Here is a 20,248-nt window from a genome sequence, read left to right on the forward strand (position 1 = left end):
AATGTTTTAACAATCTTTTCCTATTATCAGTACAAAAATACTTTTGCTTATGTTGCTGCATTAAAAATTACTTAACATTGCCCTGGCTGATGTAGCTCAGTGGATTGAGCACCGGCCTGCGAACCACAGGATCGCAGTTCGATTCCCAGTCAGGGCACATGCCTGGGTTGCAGGCCGGTTCCCAGCAGGGTACTCACGAGAAGCAACCATACACTGATATTTCTCTCCTTCTCTCCTTCCCTTCCTCTCTAAAGATAAATAAAGAAAATCTTGAAAAAAAATTTAAAAAAAATAAAAATTACGTAACATTTAATGGTAGTAAAGAAATTTAATTTCCGTCATTACTTCTTAAGCTTTTTCTGGAAAAGATTTCACACTTATAGAGCTGTAAGTCGCGAGAATTGTACAGCGAGCTCACAGGCTCATCACCTAGATTCACGCATTTCATTTATTCCCACTTTACTCCCGATATTCAGAAGCAACGTGCTTTGATAAAGCTGTGGGTTTGGTTTCATTGTTTTCTTTTGGTTTTTGTGTTTCTTTAAAGTTCAATGAGCACATTACTTACTGGATCCTTGCAATCTGAAAGTTCGTGTCTCTACTATCTTTTGTTTTGAGAACTTGTTTAATTTCTTTGGTAGTTTTGTTTCTTCCATGTGCTACAGTTTGTTTGTTTGTTTTAGGAAATCTCCTGTTAGATGGATGTTGGTGTTGGGCCTCCTGGATTTTTCTCATCCTTTTTTTTTCTTTTTGTGTGTGTTTTCAGTTTAGCAACTTTATTGATGTATAAGTTACATACTATAATTCTCATCTTTTCTATCCTGTTTTTCATCTGTCTTTGTTCAGCAGACTGGAGTATGTTATCTCTATCTTTCAATTCTGCCTCTTAATTTGAAACTTAATTTTAAAGCTACATAATTTTAAACTACCAAATTTTAATGTCTAAGAGTTCTTTCCTGTTCTTTATAGAACTTTTAAAATAGAAATAACAATTTATTTCATTTCATGGATGAAGAAATCTTCTCTCTCTCCGAGGATATAACTTGTTGGTGTTGTTTTCATTTCCTTCTGCTTCTACCGTCTCTGTGTCTCCTGAGCTCTTGTTTCTCTATTTGTTCCCTCGGTTTCTGTCATTCCTGCTAAAGATGTTCTTGAATTGTCTGCGACTCTAGGATCTGTTCATGATTAAGAGGGAAGCACTAAAAACTTGATCAGAGGTTCTTTGTGTGAGGGCCTGCTCACTGCCCGGAGGGCTCTCCCATGAGAGGACGGACTCTCCCATGAGAGGACGGAGAGGCAAGCTTGCCGCCAGGCCGCCAGTGTTTGGGGAACTGCAGTGGGCTCGTCATCCAGAATATTGATTTTAGCCTGCATTTTCCTCTCGGCTGTGCCTGTGTTTCCCTGTCTGGAGCTTCAGTTTCCTCAGAGAAGAGACAGCCCTTGTCCAGAGGCCGGGTGGCGGGAGGGGGGCAGAGTAGTGTTCTGGCTGAGTGGGTGGGGAAGGGGAGGTTGGTGAATCTGGGTCTCTCCCTGCTCCTCAGGCGCGTTTGTCACCAGTCCTTCTGTTGGCAGCCCTACACCTTCTCATATCCTGGCAAGGCACCCGCTGACCTTGAACCTCCCCTCTTTGTAGGTACTTAGATTTCAGCTCTCACTCTCCTACTTTGAGACCACTTTTTCCAGCCTCTTTCAGAAAAATGTTCATATTGCTCATCAGCTGTTTTCCCTCCGCCCCTTTCGTTGTTGTCGTAGATTTGTATGTTATATGTATTAACTCATTTTAGTGGGTTGGAGGAGGGAATAGAAATAAATGCATGGGTTCAATCCACCATGTTCCACTAGAAATCTCTCCTCACCTGCAAAAATCCCCTGCTCTGTTTTTAATGGTATGAGAGCCAAACTGAGTGACAGAGAGTCAATATAAATCTTGAAGTTGGGAAGACTGAACAGTTGTTCAGCTCTTGGATCGGTCATGGTGAAAGCCACCAGACACCCCGTGTTCGGGTTCACCGGTGATACTGGGAGGAGATCAGCCCCGCTGTTACTCGATCCTTCTCTGAACCACATCAGCCTGTTCGTTCTCTTGCAGAAGTGGGGCAGCGTGAGCAACCCACTCTTCCTGCCACTGATCCCACCACAGGCGCAAGGGTTCACGGCCATCGTCCTCACCTACGACCGAGTGGAAAGTCTCTTCCGCGTCATCACCGAAGTGTCCAAGGTGCCCAGTCTGTCCAAGCTCCTTGTTGTCTGGAATAATCAGAATAAAAGCCCTCCAGAAGGTAAGACAGTGGGGAAACGGAGCGTTCAGGAAAGGCCTGGTCCGGGGGGTAGGCCAACTCTCAGCTGGGTCTGTTATGGCCAAGTTATTTGCATTCTTTATTTTAAATGAATTTTCCTGCTTTGTCAGCAATAATGCCACTTCTGAGGCAGCATGACCCCAGTTTTATCAATCATTTCACTCTTGTTCTAGGGTGGCCCATTTAACTCCAAGCCCATGGCTTTTTCTGTAGCCACAAGTGTTTGGGGGCTTAGGAAGCAGCAGGATCAAAGGCCAGCAGCCTTGGGAAAACAGATCTCAGCTTCCCTGAGCCCTCTCAGCTGATTTGTTTACATGAAAACTCAGTTTAAAAGGCATTAGTTTTCTCCTCCCTTATCTTGGCTCTGATACCGTGCTCTTCTTCAATAAAAAGGATGGCTTCACCTCTGGTGGGGAAAGTCAGCAAAGCCTGCCCTCGCAGATGCAGTTGCGGAATCAGCTCCTTCAGTGAGCTCTCGCCACAGGTTCCCATTGGCTCATTCTTCATCATTTTGTTCCTTGCCTGGGCCACCCTTGCAATCGGCAGTGAGGCTCGAGGACCGTTTGATTAATTGGATTTGTTTTTAATTCAGAAGGCCTAGAGTACGTTCCACCTGCATTTAGTTTCTCATTCAGTCCGTCTATTACTGATCTAATCCCAGGGACTTCAAAGCTCCTGCCCTTTATAGCCTATTAAAGCCAGGAAGTTTCTGATGGATTAGAGCGAGGAATGAGTTTGAAGTTTGTAATGTGCACCACTATCAGCGATAAGGTCTAGTTTATTGCCTGACAGTAGTATCTGCCCTTTTTATGGCTGTTCCCTTTTAATTGGTTGTGTCAAAGTCGGGAGAGTGGACCCTGGAAACCCCCAGTAATGAGTGGACCTGCAGTCTAGGCTGGAAGAAGACTGTACTTCTGTTCGTTGGGCCAGTCAGAAGTTGCTTCAGGAAAAATTTTCAGTTCCTCCTCAGACATTTACAGTTTTTCACTCAATGGCATTTTTGTTCTCTGAGAGAATCCTGTCCTTTCTTTTTAGACTTAGGGGTCCATGGCGTGTGAGTGAACAAAATAGCGTTTTAAATGGAGATCCTGTATTATACCCTGAAGCACACCTGCTTTTAAAATTTTTTCTTTTTGTTAACTATCTTTTTATATCAGGGTTTTTTTTTCCCCAACATGGAATTTTTGTTTTGTTTGGTGCTCAGTAAAAGAGAAAGAAAGGCATAGAAGGAAAAGGCAGGTGGTAGCACCCGAGAGGGAGGGAAGGAGAGACAGCGACAGGCAGGGGAGGTGGAGAAGATAGAAGGAGCTGTGAGGGAGGCTGTGGGGAGGACCTCGAACCGCTGGCTTGGATTCCTGAGTGCCGGTCCCTTTTCCCCCAAGGTGAGGTGGATTGGATGGCGCTGCATTGCTCATGAGTCCCTTCATGTATAAAGAGTGGATCATATTGTAAGGGGGGCTGTGTATCCTGCTCCGCTCCAGAAAGCACGCTGTACCACGCTGTGGTCACACTTGCGCATTGGCTCCTGCTCAGGAAGGCGCCAGCTTTCAGAGAACCTCTCAGCACGCCCCTCCCGATGGCGCCCCGCCCAGGCAGGTCACACAGCCTGGTGCCAAGTGCAAAGGGGGCTTCTCCCTGGATGGCTTGGTTAGCCGCAGTGGGCCTGAGGTGAATTATTCATTGTAAACCTGAGTCGCTTCTTTTGGACAAGCATCCTTGCAAACTACGCAGAAGGAGAAATCTTTCTCTTCCTTCTGGGTCCAGCTCACATTGACATAACTAACTGCAGCAGCGCAAAACTAGGTTTGGGAGCAGGGGGCTCAGTTTTAATTTTTGGTAGACCCTACCAAAATGTAGTGGTTAATTTTGTGGCCAAGCATTTAGTTTATTTTTGAAATATTTTGGCTCCATGGCGGCAAGAAAGCCCTCAATTGATAAGGGCCTAATTTTGACACGTTCGGAGGCCGAACCAGCTTTTTTCTAACAGTGGTTTTCAGGTCAGGGCTCTGGCCCCGGCGGTGTGGTCGCTGGGGAGAACCACGTCTAATCTTCCACGGGGTGCTTGTTCAGTTGGTAAATGGGGCTGTCAGCTCTGGCTCTCATGCCAGCAAAGGCATCTGATTTTTCATGTACGGCATTAGTAACATATATGTTTTTGAGAAAGCAAGCCCAAGGCTTTGAAATATTAGAGGCAAAAGTGATGTTTTTCACTTTCTCTGCATTTACTAAAATAAATATTGTGGTTAGCATGTCTGCTGCTGGAAGGATTAGTGGAGGCAGAAATCCTGCCCCCCCTCACTTTTTTTTTTTTCACTTTCCAATCCAACCAGATACTTTTTTTTCTTTTTGGTTATGTTTAAGTCTAAATTACTTGGTTTGAAGTGTAAGTAAATACTCAGACTAGGCAATAGAAATTTCCAGTGAGCTTTCGTCACACTGGGTCTGAGCCCTGTCAGGAACGAAGGCCAGCCACCACCTCCCACCTCCCTGGCTCCTAGTTTGCCACGCTTGGTGGGGACAGGAGCTGTTTGGCTGGCCCTGGCCTCAGTTTGAAGGGAGCTATTACATTGACCGTTTCAGATAGGTTGACCTCAGTGTTCTGTTTCAGCTGATTTCAGTTTTAAATTTGAATCGATCCCAAGAGCCCCCAGCTTCAGCTTGCAGCTTGCATAGTTCCTAGTGGGCAGGATGGGCTTGGCCAAGCCAGGAGGGATGGTCAACCCAGAAGAGGCCACAGGGAAGCAGAAGCAGCAGCCATCTTCCCTTTCAGCTAAAGTCTGCAGCTGTGGGAACTCGGGTCACGGGGACCAGATGCACGCCGAGTAGCTCGGGCGTCACTGAAGTGGGCACCAGGTCTGCACGGCTATAACCTCAGGGGGTGTCCTGTGACTCTGTGGTTGTGTTTGTGACAGTGATTGCCAGGGCGGGACAGGGGTCCTGCTCAGTTGGCCTGAACACTTTCTGGCCCCTCTGCCAAGCTGAAGGAGCATTCTTTTTGCTCACATCTCTCTTGGCATCCAACGTGGAGAAAACCGTTAATCAATACACATTTTTTAAAAATCCTTAATACACGTTCCTTTTCTCCTTCGAGCCAGGCTAAAATTCATAGGCGTGAAGTTATTGGGTCAGCTGGCTCAGCTGTTTGTTTTTCATAAATTTAGGGTGTTTGAAAAATCCCATTTTTTGAACTTTTGTTGTGTGAATGGAAGGTAACATTTCTGTTGCTCCAGCTCCAGAGTCAGAGGACGAGGCTCTGATACAAGAGCCTGCTGTCCCATTCAGAATGTAAAGGAGTAAGGAGAAAGGGACCCCCCTGGGCGAAGCAGTGGAGTTAGGGCCCGAACAGTTCTGGCTGTGACGCCGTTTCCTTCAGCACCCGAAGGGGGCACCCCATACCCTTCCGTCTGCCCCTCTTTGGGGTGTCAGCAGAGAAGTGTGATTCGGAAGACTTCTCAAGAATCCCTTTGTGAAGGTGATGGTGCAATGTTATTACAACCAGGTAGTGTACGCCTCTTGTGTCTGAGGAGTGTGGCCTGTGCTACGTGCTTTACACGTTATCTCCAGTCCTTTGACAAAGCTGCGAGAGCTCTGTCGTCGTCCCCATCTCGCGAGAATGACTTCGGACCAGCTGAGCGGTCTGCCTGCATCGCAGCACTGCAGACAGCGGGGCCAGGCACAGACTCGGTCTCTCCAGCCCTAACGCTCAAGCCCTTTGCACTGGGCCCCACTGCGTCTGTGTGTGTAGATGGCCAGGAAGCAGCAGGAAAGTCACCGTCAGTCCTCTGGTGAGGGAGGGAGGGAAGACCTGGGTCCTTGTCAGGGACACAGAGAAACAGAAAAGTGAGTCTCTTCTTTGGGAAACTGAGGAGAAGGGGACCATTCCGTTCTCACCTGTGTCCTTCTTTCCTACCTAATGATAAACAGAATCAAAATCCACATCACAATTACCTGCTTTAGGGCCGGGAGTAATCATGAGCTTACTCTTCAGTTGCTGCCCCCTTGCCCATGCCCTGCCTCCACAGAAGGAATGCTAGGGCCTGAGATGATGGTGGCTCCCTTTCTTGGAGGCTTGTGTTCTTTAAGAGTGTGCAAGGAAGAAACTGGGAACTCTAGTGTCTTGTTTTTTGGTACTGGTGGTCCGTAGGCAGCTGACCACTGAGAGGGAGACCCCTTTTGTCACAGCTGACTTCAGGCTGCCCAGGCCCAACTCAGCACAGGGAGGAGTAGGCACAGTTCGAAAAAGCCATGATTCACCCTACATTTCCACCTACACCCCATGTCGTCCTCTGTGGCCTTCGTCACTCTCTAAAACTTCCCCATCAAAGAACTTCCAGTTCTTTATGGATGTCGTCTCAAGCAATTAATTCTTTAGATGTACGGGTTCTGTCCAGAAGGTATCCAGCCATGTAATATGAAAAATAGAGACATTTATTGAAGAAGATCCAGGAAACTTTTTACATAAGACAATGACTTCTCAGTCCCCTTCAAAGGAGGCACCTTGGGACCTCACACAGTTCTTCCAATCTCTGTCAGCTGCCCGGTTGTCTTTTCCTGAATCTCATCAATGGTCTGAAATCTTTTCCCTTTCAAAGGTGGTTTTGGGAAAAGCCAGAAGTCTCAGGGTGCCAAATCTGGGCTGTAGTGGGGACTGGGTCACCTGGGTGATTTGATGTTTTGCCAAAAAACTCTGCCCAAGATGTGATGCATGAGTGGGCATGTGGTTGTGATGAACCCACCACCAGTTGCCCCTAGCCGCAGACTTCTGAATCATCTGAATAGTTTTCATGGAGGAATATTCAAGCTTAATGCAAAATTGGATGCAAATTTGTTGCTGTACTCGCTCAGTCGTTTTGAATGTGATGGCCACACAGTACAGATACTTACTCAATAGCATATTCTGCCCTCACTGACTAGTACAGTGAAGTTGTCATTGTTCATACGTGTGCAATCCAGTCCACTCTCCTTGGCTACTAGGTTACATCGGTGTTGTGCAAGCCATTCTCGTTATATTAACAATGGTTGGACATTTTCCAGAAAGACCTTGTATGTGGACAGAGAATATGGAAAGCTGACTGTGGGTTGAACATGCTGTACGCAACTTGCCAAGTGAAAGTTCAAATCCCATCTGGGCTAGAGAAGTGTTTATACTTCATCAAAGCAGCCAGCCTGTGTTCCACACATACTGGAAAAAGAGGAGCTGTTTGTTACCTTTTGAAAGTAACATGGCGGAAGTCATTTCATTGGCTTGTGAGGTTTCCAGCCCTGGAAATGGCAGGAATTCTGTTGGTCTAAAAGGAGATATGGAAGGAGTAGACCAGTTTGCCGCATGCCGTCGGATTGTAAGAATAATGTACCAGATCTAATACACACCACCTTGCCGCCACTCCCTGAAGTTCAAAAAAAATCCCTTGGTTCTCTAAACAGACACAAACGTTTGAGGGAAAGCACAGCTGGCATTTAGTGGGCGTCCGTCATGTGCGGGGCACTGTGCTGCTGAACGTGTTCAAGCTTGTTCTCACACTCATTCATGGAAAGATGGTGCTATTGTTCCATCTTCCAAGCCAAAGAAACAGGTTCGGAGTGATTTTGTTCAAGATCACAGGGCTAGTACGGGTACACCTGGGTTAGAAGCTGTTTCCACGGCCTGTTCTTTTTGTGACCTGTACCTGCCCCGTGTGATCCCGGGACCTCAGAGGCATCTGTTGCTTCTCACCTGACGTCCAGAAGTCTGACCTACGTTAGTACATTTCAAGTAAAAGGCCACCTTGTGTTGCTAAAGGCGTTTCATTCCATCTTAAGGCAGTTTATACCATCAAAAAGTTCTCACCCCCTTTGGGTCTAAGTCAGTTTTCCCGTAACGTTCACCCAGCCTTCGATCATGGTTTTAACTTAGGGGATGGAGAACAGTTCCCTTTTCACCTGGGAACCTTTCTGGTCTCCCTGGTGTATTACTGGTCGAGGTTCATGGAGGAGACAGAAACCGCACAGCAACGTCAACAGGAAATGTTTAATGTAAAGAATTATTAACCAGCAACAGGAGATTGGTGACCAGGGGCTAAAAAGAACTCTGAAGATTACAGGAAGTAAATTTGGGAGCACCCCTTCTCCAGCTACGTCTGAGGCTCAGACCACGTGGCCCACTGCATGGCGAAGTTTGCTGAGGTGCCCCAGGCCAGGTCTGGCCAGCGAGAAACCAGCCACCTCCTTGAGTACCCACGGAATTCAATGGGACACTGCCCAGGGTTTGTTACTGAACTTGTTGGGAAACCGGTGTGGGCTTCGGTGGAGTTCACTGGAACCACGTGTGGGCAGCAGGGTTGCCCTTGAGGGTACCTGTGGAACTCACTGGGAAGTCGCCACTGGGGTCGCCACTGAAACTTGTGGGGATCGATGCCATTGCCCGCCTGTCTGCTGGCCAAGGACTGAAGCAGCAAGGAGGAGCGAAGGCCCACCAGACCCGGGAAGAAAGCCCCGTTCCTCCCGCAGTGTCCCTCCAGCACCCTCTGCTGACAAAGCTCAGCATGGTGCCAGCTGGCAAAGGGCAAATGTTGAACAGGATCCAGTCCCAGCATCGCAGACAGGGCAGTGGAGGGTGAAACTGAAGCCGAGAGGCAGTAAATTGAGGACGGGCACATCTGGTTTCTTTAAGCATTCTATAGAAATCCTGCATTCAAGTGCCTGCGCTGTCCTCACAACTTCTCCCCAACTGTTTTCCAGTTTGTTGGTACTTTCCCAGCGTTGCGACACCCAAATCACAACACAGAGTCTAGTGCAGAGGTTCTCAAAGTGGGTCCAGGGACCCAGGACACCCCTGAGATCCTTTCAGGGGTCTGCAAGGTTGAAATTATCTTCCTAATAATGCTAAGTCACCTCCCCTTCCCACTCTTTTGTTCTTTCACCAGTGGACAGTGGAGTTTTCCGGAGGCCGTGTGATGTGGGACGACATCATCACTCTCATGGCTCGTGGGATGTGTGCTCGAGTATCCTCATGTGTTGAAACTCCTCAGTTTTAATGTCTAATGCAACAAAGAAATCCTGACACCCCAAGTGTGAGAACTGCTGGTCGAGTAGGTGGGGCTAGAATCTTCTTCATTTCAGATATTTGCAGTTAGTTCATGTTTCATAAGGGTTTGGACAGTCAGTCTACGGCAGTAGTTTTGTTTATCCGGAACGGTGAGTGGGGAACGAAAGCAAGAATAAGGATGATTGCGGGAGAAAATTATTGAACTGTGTTTTTTCCAAATCTAGAGAAACACAAGATTTTCAAGCTGCAATAGATAGTACAGGTTTTATTCGGTCTTTGATGCTAAACAGACTTAAATTCACCTACTGGCCCTGTTGTTTCTTAACTCTGTCACCCCAGCCAAGTCACTTCACCTCTATGGACCTCGTAGAGATGGCTTCATAAGTCATTTCTGCACATAGGTTGTCAGGAGGCTTCAGTGACATGGCAGCTCTAAAGTGTCTTGTCTACAAGTTGCTTAATAAAGATCTCCTCTCTCTGCTTATCCTTACCCTGAAAAGGTACTCGCCTCAAATCCCACCGATAATGAATGTAAAACTCAGGTCTCCAGGCCCTCAATCCTAGGCCAGTTCTTTTGTTCCAAAGGTATTTATTATGTAATTCTGTGTCAAGAACAAAACTATAATGAACTATTGTTATTGATTAAAAGGCAGTGGCCCAGACAATCTCATTTTTGGTCCCTAGTCCAGCCCTTTTCCAAGCATGCTGCTTTTGGACTTGATCACTTTTTTAGGCTTTGCGCTTATTCAAGACCAACCGTTTTCCTTAGTTACAGAGCCTTTCACTTGCACGGGCTTCTTCCAAGCCCCTGGTAAAGCCCCAACGATGTGGTACAGGGACTGACTGTAAAATACGCAGACGTGAGATGTTTCATCTGCCGTCAGTTAAGACATCCTTTTCCACTTTGGACTTAACCTCTGTGATGCTTCTCTTCATTATAGTGACTTTGGAGTGGCCACAGGCATTTGGGGGCCTCGGGACCCACAAAGCCTAGATTGTCCCATGGTTACGTGCTGGACTTTTTGGGAGTGGTGTGACACCTAGCCTTCCTAGTCCCACTTGACAAACGTGTGGAGAACAGACTGCCCTCTGTAACGGGCCCTGAGGTAGACACGGGTCCTGTACCAGAGAAGTATTCGTTTCATGCTGTGCTAAATGCAGTGCTTTAACGTGAGGAACCTGCGGTTGGAATGCTTCAATCATTTGAGAGTAAATGGGGAAAATGTAAGGCAAGTCATGGGCTGCTGTTTCTTTACTGTACTAGAAAATCCCACATAATTGGACCTAGAAATTTGATATTTACTCTGTAAATTGGACAAGATGAGAAACCAAAGCTGGTCACTCGTGGGGGCAGGGGCTGTTGCAGGGTTAAAGTGCTAACTAAGTTAAGGAAGCTGTACCTGTCCGTGGAAACAGTGTGGTGAGGGGGGATTTTCACAGCCCAGTAGATGTTTGTGATTGCGTTTCGGAGAGGGGCACCCGGGGTGGGCGTCTTCAGCACGGGCGTTGTGTTTCCTGGCAGAGCTTCAGGCAGGATTTGAGCTAGGGTGTGCCTACCTGGAGGTGTTTGCAGGGTGGTAGTGCTCTGAGATTAAAGCTGTGAGCCTGAGCCCTGGCTGGATATCTCAGCTTGGTAGAGAGCTGTCCCGATAACGCCAAGGTTGCGGGTTGATCACTGGTCAGGGCACATACAAAAATCAAGCAACATGTGCATAGATAAATTGTTGTTTCTCTCTCTCCCTCTCTTTCTCCACCCCCACCCCCCATTTCTCTAAAACTCAATAAATAAAAAATTTTTTTAAAAAGCACCATGGGCCTGAGAAAGGGGCCGTCCAGACTTGATTTCTCTTATCACTATGATCTTGGTCAGGTCATTTTGCTTCCCTGTCTCAGCCGTGAGTGGAACAGTTTGTGTGTTCTGGTTAGAACATCCATGAGAATTAGTAGTGTCGTAAGGTCTTAGGAGAGACAAATTTATAATGTAAAATATTATGAAACTGCATTTGTAAGACTTGCCCTTGCATACTTGTATATATACATTCTATTGATTCTTCCAACTCATTTGTAATATGTTTTCGCTACTTTATTAGAAAGAAATACCTTGTTTTTCACTTTTCCAGAGTCTCTGTGGCCCAAAATCCGGGTTCCGTTAAAAGTGGTCAGAACGGCGGAGAACAAGCTGAGTAACCGTTTCTTCCCTTACGACGAGATCGAGACCGAGGCGGTGCTGGCTATTGACGACGACATCATCATGCTGACCTCGGACGAGCTGCAGTTTGGCTACGAGGTGCGGAGGCGTCCATCCCATTCTCTGAGGTCTTAATTTTAAGTTCTGGTAGCGTATCCGGAGTGCGGATTAGGAAGCTGTTCTTTCAAGCTCCAGGGAAAGCCTAGTCCAGAAGGACGGCTCTGCCCTCCACTCGTTTGGGGAACTCCCAGGGAGCGTCCCAGGGGACGTTTTCAAAAGAGCGGCTCTAGCGTTTAACAAGCACTTAATTGATGTCTGCTTTTGAATGGTGCTTCCCCGACTCCAGCGGGCTGGGCACCGCAACAATAAAAACATCAGCGAGTGAAGGAGCTGGCGACACCGACGGACAGAAAGCAGACCCTGTTGATGGCTTTCTTTCGAGTTTTAAGTGGGGAGGCTGGCCGCCTGTCTGGGGGGGGAAACATTCTCTATCACCGTTCATTGGATGCGGCTGATGGATTGGGCAGGGTTCAAGGGTTAAGTGTGGAGACCAGGAAAGGTCTCCCCAGGGGAAAGTGCCAGAGCGCGGCCTGGTGAAAAGCAATGGGAATTGATGAGCTCTTTGGGGGGGGGGGGGGTACGTGAGATGCATGATGGCGACAGGAGAGGCCCGTGGCTGCAGGGGCGCAGTGGTGTATCCGACCCAAGCACAACAGGGTGTATAAATCAATTAGCTGCAGCCGCGCACAGGAGAAAGTGGTGGAATTTATCCGCTCCCATCATCCTGCCTTTGGGAGAGAGGTGACCGTCTTCTTTAGTTCACACGGGGTTTGTTGAATTTGAGGTTCTAAGAGATCATGAAATTTTATTAAATGAATCTGTACTTGGTACATATATTTATTGTAGAAATTTGTTTTCCAACCTTTAAATTAAAAGTGGATTTTAAGGGGGTGGGCGGGGGGGGGGGGATAGGAATCCTCCAGTCACTGCCACCACCAAAAATGAAAAGTTCAAGTTTTCTGTTTTTTTAAAATTTACATGTGTATAGCTCCATTTGGGTGTGAAAGAAATTGCCCCAAACTAGGCTGGTGTGTGATACCCTGGTCAGCATAGTTACTGGCCAGCGAAAGGCGTGAGAGGAGTTAAGCATACATTCATCTTTTGGGATTCATTCTCATTCACAGAGATATGTTTCACATTTAGGGCATTGGATGATCTTTAGTCCATCCTTATTCACAGTTTTCAAAGGAGCAAATTACCTGCTTGCTTTTCTAGCCAACTCATGGCAAAAAGACCAGTTGTTTACTGCCAGGTTTTCTCTCTTCATTGCCAATAAGGGCTTTGAACTATACCCATGTATCTATTTTTGTGGGAAAAGAGGACTATTCAGAATGCTGTAGTCAAAGTGGACAGGGCGCTGCCTCTTCTTGCAGAGCCTCAGCCCGGACACCGCAGAGTGGGGCAGCCTGCGAGGCAGTGGCGTAAAAACTGGCGCAGCCCACGCCTTCGGCCACTCAGTATCCGCATGCACCCTCCTACCCAGGTTCGAACTTCCATTCAGCAATGGTAACAACTGTATCGTCTCACCGAGAAGATGCAGCTGTCCTTCGTGCATACAGAGACCTCATTCTCTTCCCCCAACACCAGGAGACACAAAGTCCCGGTAGTAATTATTAATTCTTTCTTTAATTTAGTCCCAATTCTTCTTAAATATTCTGTCACTTAATGAATGAGTTGTAGACTTGCAATTCTGGACAAGATCAAGTAAGCACACTTCACCCGGTTCCTGAAAAAAGCAGACAGACTGGCTCGGAACCTCAGGACTAGAGGGGGCTCCGACAGTGGCTTCCCTTGGGTTTTTCCCCTCCTTCCCCACTCTCTCTTCCTCCTTCCTTCCCTTCACTCCCCAGCCTCAGTGCTAGTGAAGGTCATAACATTTATAAGCACAGATAAAAGCAAACAAACAAAAACAAAACCCCACTTTCTCTCGCCAAAGAGAAAAGGGCAACCCCGCAGTTGGAGCCCTTTTGACCAAGCCCACGTTACACCGGGCAGACACGGGGAAAGAAGTCATGCGACCCTGCTAACTAGATGCTGCGACTGTGGCAGGTTGTCCTGCGAAGCCTTGTGACCATCGCCGCCCTGCACTAACAGGAGACAGGAGCAGAGATGGCCCTCTTTCCCTGACCCCTTTCTCTGTCCAGTGTGGAGACTGGGGGTGGAACCTGGCTGACCATCCAGGCCCTGCACTAAGTGAACGTCAGCAAAGAGACAGCTGCAGAGGCTGCTGGGAGCAGCCTTGTCCACTGTCTCCAGCCTGCACCAAGCAGCAGACAGCGAACAGGCAGTACCTCATCCCTTCCTAACTGGAGAGTGGAGGGAAAAGTATGGAAAGGAAGAAGCTGAAAAGGGAATTCTTTAAATCTGCGTGAACTCCTAGGCACACTCCTCCCCCCGCCCCCTCAAAGCAGCCCATGCATATTACTGACTCGAGTCCATACAGCAAAAGCTCTGAGACATAAGCCGTGGTGTAGAATGCCACCCAGGTTTCAAGTTAGCCCCTGGGTGGCACAGCACACAAGTTGGGCGGACCAGAGTGGCACTGTAAAACTAGTTGTCTTCACAGCCCACAGAGCGGGTCAGGACATGCATTCTGAACCTGACCTCCCTGCTCAAATAGGAACCAGGAAGCAACATCTCATAGTAATACTCAAAAACTGTCTAGGGTATAATCCAAAATTATTCATCATGCCAAGAACCAGGAAAATTGCAGCTTTAATGAGGAAAGATAATCAACAGATGCCACAGATGCTGAAATTATCTGACAAGGATTTAAAAACTACTACCATGAAAATATCCTCTAATAAGCAATTATGAACCTATTGAAACAAGTGGAAAATAGAATATCTTGGCAAAGAAACAGAAGAAATTAAAAAAGAACCAGATAGAAATTTCAGAACTGAAAATTACATAACCTAAATTTAAAATTTACTGGATGGGCTCAATAGGTGAATGGAAGTGGCAGGAAAGAATTGGTGAACTTGAGGACGAGGCAGTAGGAATTACTCAGTCTTAACAACGGAGAGAAAATAGATGTTAAAAAGTGAACAGAGACCTGTGGGACAGTCCCCAAAGATTTAACACCCATGCCGTCAGAGTTCTAGAAGGAGAAAAGAAAGAATGCGGGGCCGTAGAAATATTTGAAGAAACAATGGCTGAAAACTTTAAAATCTGACAAAGGGCGTTAAACTTATGAGGAAGGAAACCACAAACATCCAAAGAATAAGTTGTGTAAATGTATGTACATTGTATAAGTGGAATAAATTGTAACACTTATATCAAATAGTAATTGCAAAAGAAGAAGAGACAAATTTATATATATATAAATTATTTGTATAATATATATATATATATATATATATATATATATATATAGGAAAATTGGCATTTTGGGGGAAAAATATATTCCATATATATTTTCCATGTATATGGAAAGGAAAATATATATACATATATATAGAAAAAAGGAAACTTGGTGTGTGTATATATACGTATGGAAAGGAAAATATATGTGTAGCTGCCACAACTTTTGCTGTGTAGCTCGGTCACGAGACCGTACTTGATATTCGTAACTTTCTCTTTATACTGCGCATTCCATGCTCCCTTTGTTCTCTAGCATGTTCGTTACAGACCTGATTTCTTTAATGGCTCCAGTACTCTTCAGACTTCCTCTGTCTTCTTGTGTTAATTGGATGAATTGTGTTTATCCAGGACTCTTTATTTCATCCAAATTATAAAATGTACTTCTATAAAGTCATTTGTAATGTCATCTTATTGTTTAAAGTCTATGGAATTTGGAATGGTGTGTTCTTCTTTTTTATTCAAGATATTGGCGATTTTTGTTTTCTCTCTTGATCTAGCGGCTTTCTCCTCTTGGTTGCTATTGGCAAATCAATGGGAGGGATTGACCCAAGCCCGGGGGCTGCAAGGACTGGCCATGACCACTGGCCACCAACCTTTGCCCTCCATGGAGGATCAGCTCTGTGGGGACAGGGTGGTGGTCTTCTGATGTGGGTGTACAGGCACTGGGGAGGTGGTACAAGGCCAAGGTCAGCCCCCAACTGTGTTTTGCCCAGAGCTACTACCTTGCCTGGGCTATAAAGCAATCTGAAATGGCTGCTGCTTGAGCAGAGCTTGGAGATTCCTAGGTGAAGCCAAGCTGTGAATCTAGACTGGTTGCTGCTAGTGCCTGGCCCAGGGGCACCTAGCAAGAAGTATGGGGACTAGGGACTCACTGAGGCTGGCTGTTGCTTATTTGAAAGGATTTGGGAAGCTGTAAAGCATGCGCCAAGACCAGCCACTCATATGGAAAAGCAGCTTTCATGGGCCCAGAAGTTGGGGTCTCTGGGGATCTCCATGGTGGGTCAAATGGTGTTAGCCAGGTTGATGGACTTTCAAATACAGTACCAGTCTGCGGGCTCTGTGACTCAGTTGGGGGAGCTCAGAAAAGGGACAGTGTTGTCTGCCAGACAGTTTAGTCTCTCCCTGTATCCCACTGATGCTTTTCAAGCTGCTACCCTGGTGCTGGAGCTCAGAGGGAATGAGTCTGAGTATGTCGATGTGTGGATTCTTTAAGAGGACTGCTTGGGGCTCCAGAAGTTCCTTCTGCTGACTCAATCCCCACTGATTTTTGAAGCCAGAAGTTATGGAGACTTATCTTCCTGACACTGGAACCCTGGGCTGGGGGGCCTGCTGTGGGGCTGGGACCCTCTTCTCCTGAGATAGAGATACCCCTCCCGAATTTTCATCTGCCACACGTGGGTGTGGGACAGCCCGTTCTGCAGTCCTACCCCTCCTACCAGTCTGGATGGATGTGGTTTTTTAATTCCATAGTTGTCAGACTTCCAGTCAACTCTGTTTCTGACAGTTCTCACTTTTGCCAGTTTTTAAAGTTACCTTTTTCTTACTGATTTCTGATTTGATTCTACTGTGCTCAGAAATATACTCAAATATTTTAATATTTTGAAATGCATTGAGATTGTATGGCTCAGGAAGAGATTTTGTTAAATGTTTTATGTGCTCCTGAAAGAGTACAGATTCTGCAGTCGCTGATTTAATGATCTTTGTAGGTCAATTAAGTGAGGTTCATTGCCTCAGCACTTATAATTTTAATGTCATTGGAACACTGCCCTGCTTGCTCTCTAAAACAGGCATCTCTCTTTCTGTTTTTTTTCCAATACCCTTTATCATTTCTGTAGTAGTTAAGTTCAAGTTTACCCTGGTTTAAATTGAAAAGAAAAGACAGCTCAAACACAGTGTTTAATGTATGAGGATCAAGGAGAAGCCGTGCAGCAGACCTTTCTGTTTGTGGCTCCAGAGAACGTTTGGAGGAACCTGGAGAGGGAGCTGGCTCCCATCTGGGCGTTTTCAGGACGGGAGGCCAGCAGTCTTCAGTAGCTGGAGTGGTTTTGCTCATACTGCCTGGGGACAGAGGAATAGACCAGGTGACTTCCTAAAGTCCCTTCCGGAGTAACTAATCCACAGGATGGGATGTATAGGCAGACCTATGAAGTGTGGTCTGTGTGGAAAAGTACCACACTTCTGTGCATACAAAGTGGCGAAATCCTTCACTTTCCTGGGAAACCTAGAAGGGTTGCATATGGGAGGATCGGGGTATTTTGAGTTGATGGCCAGCAGCGTCTCTGGAGCCAAAGGGAGAATCCAGCAGTGACTTGAATGGAGCGCGAGCACGAGCAGAGCAAAGTGTGCTGAACCACAGCCTGTTTCCGTGATGGTTCTGGTGATGCCTCTTCTGCGGCCTGACACGTGGATTCAAGCGCCAGAGTTTCAGCGTGTTTTATGCAAACGTGAGGACAGTGTAAGGCAGTGCTTTTGTTAGAGGCTTGGAAGCATTGATTAACAGAGATTTGCCATAAAATTTTTTTTTAATCCTCACTTGATATATTTACCAGAAAGATAATAGATCTCTTACTGGGAAATCATTAAATCAACAACTGCAGGATTGATTTTAGAGAGTGGAGGGGAGAGAAAGAGAAACATTGCTGTGAGAGAAAAACATCGATCAGTTGCCACCCATACCCGCCACAACCAGGGATTGAACCTGCCACTTTTTGGTGTCTGGGACAATCCTTCAACCAACTGGGCCCCTTGGCCAGGGCAAGATTTGCTGTTTTAAAACAACAGGCTTCGTGGCTTGCTTACGGGACACAGAGCAGAAGCAGAAGGGCAGCTGTGCCGGCCCACTTCCCACAGCTTGGATGAGGAAACGCGGGCCCATTGTAAGAGGCAAGAGGAATGGTGGGGGGAGGTCTGCCTGGGGAGGGTCTTCTGTTGGCCTGAAGATGAGCACGAAGCCTAGAATCCCTTTCTAGAAGGAAATCATTAGGACCACAACAGTGTCACATCGCAGCCCGAACAGGCGATGTTAATGCCGTGTGCTGCGGTGCGTCCACAAGGCTGTGGCACTGGGTGGGGCCCACCCGCAGGCCTCCCTGCCGACCTGGATGAAAGGATCGGAATTCCAGCATGCCTGTTAAACATTCATTGCACCCCAGTCCAAAGGTTCCAAACACAAAGGGAGTAGAGATCAGGAACCCTGCCGCTTCATTGCTGAGGCAGCTGAGGTGCAAGGGGGCTCCTTCTTTAAAGTGTTAAATGTTCATTGAATATAACCCTTAAACGAAGGGCCTTTTTCCTTCCAATGTCTGTGACTTGAGCACACAGACATTAGGATTTGAGACCTAATGCCTGGTATCATTATTTGTTTTATTGGAAGAAAACACAGGGATCATTTGCCTGTTTAAATGGGTCATATTCCCTGCTGGAAGGCAAAGAGCTTTGAGAAATGTTACATTCCCTCTCCAGCCCTGAAAGCGGGAGCTAAAGAATGATCTTCTCTGGCGCTGTGTGTTTCTGACTTGTTTGACAAGCTCCAGTGAGCTGCCAGATGTTGAAATTCTTTTCAGCCTGGAATAATTTATTTATCTGTTTATGTATTTTACCAGGAAAGTATCTATTGAGTTCTTGATACTCATTTGCAAGGAGCTCCTTAGGGAACAGTAGCAGTGTATAGTGTTACTCGAATGTTTGATTTTTTTTTTCCCCAAGTCTGCTTTTATTTCAGACCTAAAGAGCTGGGAAATAAAATGCAACTTTTCTTCCTCCCCACCCTTGCCTTTTAGAGAGACCATTAAAACACGTGGCAGAAAATGAGCCAGGCAGACTTGGCTGAATGCATGAGCCCTTGAATTTATTTTTCCTTTCATACTTTGATCCTCGTTTCCAACCATAAAAATTATTAGTAGTGCTTAAGTGTCGAACATTTTTCACCTGAGAGATGTGAAATGCTCTTGGCTAATAATACTGGTTATAAAGTCGGTGCTTCATGTGGGGAGTAGACTTCACTAAGAGCCAGCTGTGTGTCAGGTGCACAAAACGCCTGGCATTTTACTTCCTTTTACTGCCTCCTGAGTATCTCGTGCATGGGAGAGGCTGGTCAAGCCTCTTGGGTGCTAATAAAGGTTGAGAGTTTATTTGTATTATTTTGTTCACAACTCCTCAAGGCAACGGCAAGTATATACTCTCAAAGAATCGCAGGAAGATAGCAAACAAAATAGCTTGGACTGCCCTGTTTTTTCCATGCAAACACAAAACCATCTTTGAGTGTCCCTGGCGTAGGGAGTACAGAGAGGAAAGGCGCCGAAGTGAGAATGAGCTTGGCGTGTGTGGTCGCCCAGGGAGGTCAGGAACACACCCATGTGGCGAGCATGGAGCATGTGTTTGGGTTAGCGTGGAAGCTGGGTCGGTCAGGCAACGTGGGGTCAGCCAGCAGAGGAGCTGAAAAGTTTAAGGGGACAAAGGGGTTTCGTAGGCTCGTAGAGAGGGACACGGTAAAGGCAGGCAGGTCACAGGATGGATTAGAGATGACAGAGGGTGAACCCAGGGAGGGGCCAGGGAGACGGTGGTCACGGATGATCGAAAACTTAATGTTCAAATGGCTTGGAGACCCAAGGAGAGGGAAAGACAGGCTTACACATAGCTTCAGTTTAGTTTGCGATGAAGGAGCTCAGCAAATTGGAGGGTTCCGGAGCCGAGGCTCTATGAACAGTTACGTTTTGAACATAGTGGTGTTTATAGTTCTCTATATATTCGTCCAGGGAGAGTGGGAGAGATGATAAAATCTGTGATTCTACATGAACCATCCCACATTTTCCCTTTTTCACCAGAAGAGATAGGAAACGACCTATCATAGAATTAGACTTCATAATAATCTCTTTTTAAAGCTAGCAGTCAGATAACTTAAAAAAAAAGACTATTTCCGTTCTGTTCACCCCTCGCTGAGATTTCTGCCAGTGAAAATGGCACAGATACCGGGTCTGGGAAACAAATTAATGTAACACAAACCTTGGACTGGGCCTGAAGATTGTTTCTCGCAGACTTGGGGTGATGAACCTTCTGATGGAACATTTACTGCCTTCCTCCCAGGTGTTAAGCCTCAGAGCCCCAAAGGTGAAAATGCACTCGGTTTTGTTGGGAATCCAGGGAGGCCTCTTCGGAAAGGTTTTGCTTTACGGTTCATGGAACCACCTATCTCATCCCGCCACAGGCTCTCCAGCAGACTTACCCTTGGAGTTCACCTAGGGCACCAGGAGACTCAGTTCTCGAGTAGCCAAGACTCATAAAAAGGGAGCATCCCTGGAGGAGGCCCAGGTGCAAGAG

General features: G+C 46.6%; 1 protein-coding gene across 1 annotated transcript in view; it reads left to right on the forward strand.

Moving 5' to 3' along the window:
- Nucleotides 1-20,248, forward strand: part of EXT2 (exostosin glycosyltransferase 2) — a 127,532-nt gene that overhangs the window by 83,770 nt on the left and 23,514 nt on the right. Inside the window, exons 9-10 of the mRNA XM_037069085.1 lie at nucleotides 2,090-2,279; nucleotides 11,442-11,608. Of these exons, the coding sequence (XP_036924980.1) occupies nucleotides 2,090-2,279; nucleotides 11,442-11,608 (357 nt within the window). The remainder of the gene's footprint in view (nucleotides 1-2,089; nucleotides 2,280-11,441; nucleotides 11,609-20,248) is intronic.

This window comes from Sturnira hondurensis, unplaced genomic scaffold, assembly GCF_014824575.4.
Source record: "Sturnira hondurensis isolate 20B ecotype Veracruz unplaced genomic scaffold, ASM1482457v3 Scaffold0018399, whole genome shotgun sequence".
NCBI classification, from domain to species: domain Eukaryota; kingdom Metazoa; phylum Chordata; class Mammalia; order Chiroptera; family Phyllostomidae; genus Sturnira; species Sturnira hondurensis.